This window comes from Zingiber officinale, chromosome 5B (genome assembly GCF_018446385.1).
Source record: "Zingiber officinale cultivar Zhangliang chromosome 5B, Zo_v1.1, whole genome shotgun sequence".
Lineage (NCBI taxonomy): Eukaryota > Viridiplantae > Streptophyta > Magnoliopsida > Zingiberales > Zingiberaceae > Zingiber > Zingiber officinale.
The window spans coordinates 117,058,017-117,064,647 of NC_055995.1; the positions used below are offsets into that span (position 1 = coordinate 117,058,017).

Consider the following 6,631-nt stretch of genomic DNA (forward strand, 5'->3'; position numbering starts at 1 on the left):
ATTCGTTCATGATCGTCGAAATTATTTTTCGAAAATCATTAATCCGTTTTTCATAAAAGAATTAAACTAGTCGATTAAGCTATCAATGTTTTTTTACTTGTTCTGAAAGCGCTTGCTGATTATCGTATTAAATATTAATCCCGATGTTTTCTGCCTACTTTTGTAGGCGCCGCTTGAGTTGAGTGGGCGAGGAGGCTCACCTCGCCGCAATTAAGACGATGGGGCAGCGCAGCGCAGCGCAGCTGCCGGGCGGGCGCTGCTAATAATTGCCTTCTGCTGGAGCGGCGCCACCACCGCCACCTCGACGACAATATCTCCTCCTGCTCTTCTGCAGTAGCCACAGAGGAAGTAAGCTTCCTCGTTGCTTCCTACTTGATCTCCAAAGAGATCAAGCGAGCGAGCACCAAAAAGATTCCAACTTTGCACTTGTTTCCACATGTCGTGCAGTGTTTCTGTAATCTTTATCTCTTTCTACTGCAGATCTTTAGCTGCATTTATTGTTTCCACCGAAATCTTGTGATCGGTCGTTCGATTGACGTTTTGGGAGTGTGCTCCGCCATCGGCGTCGAGGTCTTTGGCCATGAGGAAGGTAAAGTCGGAATCTTGGCTGGGCCGCATGTGGCTCGTGAAGAGGAATGGCGGAGGCGAACCGGAGAGAGTAGCCACCGTTGGCGTCCTGGCCTTCGAGGTGGCGCGTCTGATGTCGAAGGTCGTCCAGTTGTGGCACGCCCTTCGCGATGACTGCTTCGCCCGGATGCGCGACGAGGCCCTTTGCCTCGAGGGCGTGCGCAAGCTCGTCGCCGACGATGATCGCCACCTCCTGGCGCTGGCGAGGGGGGAGATGGAGGACGCGCTCTGCGCCCTCGCCCGTGCCGTCGCCGGCCTCAGCCGCCGCTGCTCCGACCCCGCGCTGCAGCGGTTCGACGCCGCTTTCGCGGATCTGGTCCGGACCGGGGCCGACCCCCATGGTTTCGAGTTCACTGGCCGCAAGATGGAGCGCAAGGTCAAGAAGATGGAGCAGTTCATCGCCGCGGGCGCCGACCTCCACCACGAGCTGGAGGTGCTGGCGGAACTGGAGCAGGGTCTGCGGCGGATGCTCGCCAACCCCGATTCCGGTGGCCAACGCCAAGGGAGCGGCGGCGCGGTCGATTTCAAGCAAAAGGTGCTCTGGCAGCGGCAGCGGGTGAAGTACCTGCGCGAGGCCTCCCTTTGGGTGCGGACCTACGATTACATCGTCCGCCTTCTCGGCCGCTCTCTCTTCTCCATCGCTGGCAGGATGAGTCGAATCTTCGGACTACATAAAAATTCCCACATTTCCGACTTCTCCACTTCCCGCCGGAAGCCAACCTTCCGCCTCTCCCGCAGCCACTCCGTCGCCGGGGTTATTCCGCATTCATCCGATAGCGATGCACACCATCTGTTCGACTCAGGGCCGCTGGTTCCCCCACGGCAAGAGAGCAGATCTGGGCCTATAGAAACCAATAGGGCCGGCTTGCCTCCTCCGGTTCGGAAGCGCCACAGTCCCCGCACAAAGTGGCCGGTGGCCGGCAGCCCCTTCGGAGGTTGCATGATTGGTGGCAACCAGCCGGTGGTTCTTCAGAGCTGCATACCTCTAGAGCCTGGCTTTCGCAAGTCCAATGCTGCCGATGGCGCAAGCCCGAAGGCCAACCTTAAGCAAGTGTTTGAGACAGAACCAACCTCCCATTTGGCGAACGCTGCGGCGATGACCCTCGGCGCGGCCGCGCTTTCTCTGCATTATGCTAATGTCATCATTGTGATCGAGAAGCTGGCGGCCTCCCCCAATTTGATCGGCCCGGACGCGAGAGATGACCTCTACAGCATGCTAACTACCAGCATCAAGGCATCGCTGCGAGCCAGGCTGAAATCGTACGCTACCAATTTGGCTTCCTCTGTCTACGACCCTGTTCTTGCTGCAGAGTGGAGTGCTGCAGTGGCGAGGATACTGGAATGGCTAGCTCCATTGGCTCACAACATGATCCGTTGGCAGTCCGATCGGAGCTTCGAGCAGCAGCAGAGTGCCGTTTCGAGCTCAAACGTTCTGCTGCTGCAGACGCTGTATTTCGCAGATCAAAAGAAGACCGAAGCCGCCATTACTGAGCTACTTGTTGGCTTGAACTACCTGTGGAGATACGGAAGAGAGCTAGATGCAAAAGCCATGTTGGAGTGCGTTGGGAGTGGAGACTTGGACGATTGTCTGCGAATGCAGGTGGAAGTGGATGCCATTGCCAAGCCTGCGATGTCGGATCATCAAACATAATCTGAGGTAAACTATGACGCGCTTTGTGATGCGCAGACTGTCTCGTATTGAAATGTGAACTTGCTGTATTGGTGTATAGAGTTAAACGAGTACGATGTTATGACTTTGGACATACGCATGTACTTTTAAATTTTTAAACCATTGTTTAATATTACAAGAATTTTCTACGATAAAAGCTAGCAACATGGTGACTTCTGCCAACCCTCCCATTCTGGACGTTTGAGTGCAGCTGTTAGATCCACAAGGCCATTAAAATTGAAACGTATAATCCATTTAACCAGTTCACACCTTCTGCACGACTAGGAAACAGAATAACTGAATTGGCTGATACAAATACATTCTGCTGCGTTGAGAAGATCCAAAAAGGATGGTCTGATGAAAGAAAGTTTTTCATCTAAAATTCATTGCAATAGAAATATAGTATAGTAAAAAATGATTATATTTACGTTTCTCATATTTATATTATACGGAGGAAGGTAAATTATATAATAACTTTTACAGTAAATCATGTATCTTATTTCTATTTGCAAATCTTACATGGAAGCAATGGTGTAGTCAAGATTTTTAAATAGGGTGAATTTAATAAATTTTAAAAAATAATACAAGGGTGAATCCATTCACATTATACTCAAGATGTTCTCATTCGAATCAGCATCTCAGGAGGAGGAGGTGGTGGAGGATATATCATGTTTTAAGTAGGTTTATTTCATATTTTCTTAAAATACCTCAACATTACTATTTCACCTAATTTATCATCAATATAATATTTTAAAAACATAATCACCGAATTTAATGATTATTTTTCCAATAATTCAAAAACAAATAATAAATAAAATTGATATAACTGATTTAAGAGTTATTGATCCCTTATTTTCATACATATTTGTCAAGGTACTAAATCAAATGTTTATATTATAAACATATATTTTTTAGTCATATAAGTATCCAATTTTAATTTTTATCCTAAAGACTATTATTTCCCTATGCATGTGGTTATTATAAAATATCCGTGTAAATTATATAATGAGTCTATTCAATCAATAAATGATACTGATTAAATTTTTGAACGATCGTCGATGAAATTGATCATCTCTATATAACAAATTAACATGAAATGCATGGAAAACCTCAATATCCGTAAATATTTGACATATTTAACTAGCAAATAAAAATATGAATATATGAAAAATTAATACTATATATTTTTTCAAATTCGTAAACGAAAGAGATCAAGAAAGAAAACTTCATCTCAGCCAAAAAAACATTTGCTGTGGAGTATCGGTGGAACGATGGCAACGGCGCTAGCAACAAACGATAATGGCGCTGGTAACAATAGCATGTGGCGATAGAGCATGAGGTGATAACAACTAGAGCTGTCAGACGGGTCAACACATGGCGGGGCGGGTCGGCCCGTGGCGGGCCAACCATTTGGCGGGGCGGGGCGGGCAATCAACTTGGCGGGTTAGGAAATTTCCAACCCAACCCAATCCAAGGCGGGTCGCGGGTTTGGCGGGCCAACCCGCGGGCCTATCAAATTTTTTAAACAAATAGTTCATATTTTCAATGTTTTACTTCAAAAATATTTTATCAATCAAATGTATTCATAAATATGTATTTAAAATATAAATGGACATAAACAAGTACTTATGTTGGGTCAAAAGTACTATTTTTATTTTTAAATTATAATAAAGAAAGATAATAAACTGATATAAAATTATGCAACGAAGAGGAATAGTAATTAGGACTCCGCGACCCGCCTTGGATTGGGTTGGGTTGGAAATTTCCCAACTCGCCAAGTTGATGGCCCGCCCCGCCCCGCCATGGGTTGACCCGTCTGACAGCTCTACTGTGCTTGCGTAAACGAATCAAATAAGAAGGTCATCTACTTTTAAGAAGACCATCTAGTTTGGGTACACACACCAAGCTCTTCATTGTGTATAATGTATGTTTCAGATTTATCCCATAAATGAATCAAATAAAAAGATCATCTACTTTTAAGATTAATCGACTTTATGTACATATATATTTCTGTAATTTTTGTCTATCACACTCAACTTCACAAGTATGAGCTTTTCTTAATTAGTATTCCTCTCAACGAATAAGATAATGAAATGCTACAATTTAACCCTTGGTACTCTCGTAGTTGCAGCATTGACTACTGATATAAACTGCTTACATGTGTTTCTCAACCCGCGGACCAACCCAAGCCCATTGCGGGCCGACCCGCACGGGTCGCGGGCCTAGGCGGGTCGGCCCGCGGCGGACTTGGGTTGATAAAATTCCAACCCAACCCGCTTAAATTATTTGGCAGGGCGGACCAACCCGACGGGCCTAACCCAAATTGATGGCTCTAATAACAACGTGGCTTGCAGCAGCAACAATGTATATCCGAGGATTTTGAAAGTAAAATTAGAATTAGGAAAATAATAAAAAAGGGATAATAAGAAGGAGAAGAACAGGAGAGAGAAAAAAAAGAGGGGATTAGAGGAAGAATAAAACACTGGTGGGAGAGTGGGAGAGGAAAAAAAAAAAAGGTTCAGCAATGGCTAATAGGAGAGAGTAAATAAATTTCTGCAGAGAGAGAAAAAATCAAGGGAGATAGGAAAAAAGAGTTGGGCGGAGAGAGGAATTTTTTTTTAATTATTTTAATTGAACATTTTACCAAACCAATCTTTAAATTTTTAAAATTTATAACTAAATCTTTTTTTTAATTTTTTTCATTGTATTAATTTTTTTCCTGAATTCCAAAGCAGTCACACCCCCACCTCAGCATAGCTACGCCGGACATGGAAGATTATAATTCTCCCACCTCTCCTGATTTCATTTATACAATATATTATTTGTCCTTAGGTCAGTGGAGTGGTAGGACATCTCTCAATCTCTAGTCTCAATTTCAATAAATTAACAGATAAATTTTCTTTAATTGATGGTTGATCTAAGAACGCAAGCTTGATTAGTTGTTTATTGTTAGTGCTTTCTAATTTACCCTAATAATTAAAAAAAAAACTATACAATGATAATTTACAACTCATTAAATAACAACCACAACCGAACGATAAAAGTACAAGCTAGATGAATCTCTTTCAAGGTGGCTATGATCTTGTATTGTGACACCATCAATAATTCAAAAGAAACATCAAATAGTTGTAGTTGAAAGAACGATTTTATAGGTGATGTAGTGGATATCGGATCCTGCACGTGGAAAGGTTGGGTCAAGAGTCAAGTCGCTAGATCAACAATCAAACCAGGTGTGAATCAGATATATTAGATCGGGGTCAAAAGTATAGTCGGTCTCTTGACTCCAATAGCTCAAGAGTCCGACTCCAACATCTCAAGGGTCCGACTCCATCGGCTTAGGAACCTGACTCCTTCAGATCAGTCGTCCAACTCCAATGGTTTGGTCAACTGACTCCATCAGCTCAAGAACTCGACTTCGTTAGATCAACCATCCGGCTCTAATAGATTAGTCATCCGATGTAGTGGATATCAGATCATACACATGGCAAGGTCGGGTCGAGAGTCTGTTGGAATTCCAAGGTTGTTTTGATGTGATCAACAAGTTAAGTTATGTCATCTCATGTTTTAACCTTGTGTCTAAGTGTGCAGGAGTTTAGGAGCACAGGGAGTCGAACAAAAGACACAGCTAGCGAGAAGGACAGCATGGGAGAGAGCCGACGGACTCGATGCGTCTGAGGTACGAGGTGTTGCGGAAGAGTACACGGACGGACGAGAAGGAGGTGCACGGCGTTTCCGAGGGACGAGAAGTCGGAACGGAAGGTTGCTCAAGAAGGCCGAAATTGGATTCGGGTGAGCCTTATTTCGGTTGGCTGAAATCACCCAAGCGAGCGGAGCTGGAGCGGAAGACCCGGACCAAGGCGAGCAGCACCGGAGAAAAGGGCCCGGAATTGAATCATGACCGGATCGCGGTCAAACGCGATCAGTTACGAAGGGGATAAAATTTTATCCCCTCCCAGGCGCCTGAAACCCTTCCAGGCGTCCCAATCAAGGCTATAAATACATCCTTGGTCCAGAATCTTTTCAATCAATTCAAGAATTGTGTACTCAACACTTGTGTGCTTACTTTTAGTAGTTTAGATTTTATTTGTTTGTACGTCATTGCTGTAAGATGTTTCTCCGCCTGAAGGAGATTCTAGTGCGACTCATTCCTTGGATTAACAACCTCCCCGGTTGTAACCAAGCAAAAATCCCTTTGCCTCTTCTTTCAGTTTTATTTGTTTACTTTATTTATGCAAGTGTTATTTTGAAAGTTCGAGAAGGGTAGTTTTCTTTTTGTACAGGCTATTCAACCCCCCTTCTAGCCGGCCAATGCGGCCTAACAAGTGGTATCAGAGT

General features: G+C 44.3%; 1 protein-coding gene across 1 annotated transcript; it reads left to right on the forward strand.

The window, feature by feature from the left end:
- The first annotated feature begins 147 nt into the window (after positions 1-147).
- LOC121985497 lies at positions 148-2,453 on the forward strand. The gene is made up of 2 exons (XM_042538990.1): positions 148-348; positions 481-2,453. Exon 2 carries the CDS (start codon positions 581-583, stop codon positions 2,276-2,278), a length of 1,698 nt encoding a protein of 565 aa, XP_042394924.1. The 5' UTR covers positions 148-348; positions 481-580; the 3' UTR covers positions 2,279-2,453.
- The last annotated feature ends 4,178 nt before the right edge of the window (positions 2,454-6,631 follow it).

Coding starts and splice junctions, on each gene's coding strand:
- LOC121985497 (XM_042538990.1), top strand. CDS start 581: ATGAGGAAGGTAAAGTCGGAATCTTGGCTGGGCCGCATGTGGCTCGTG.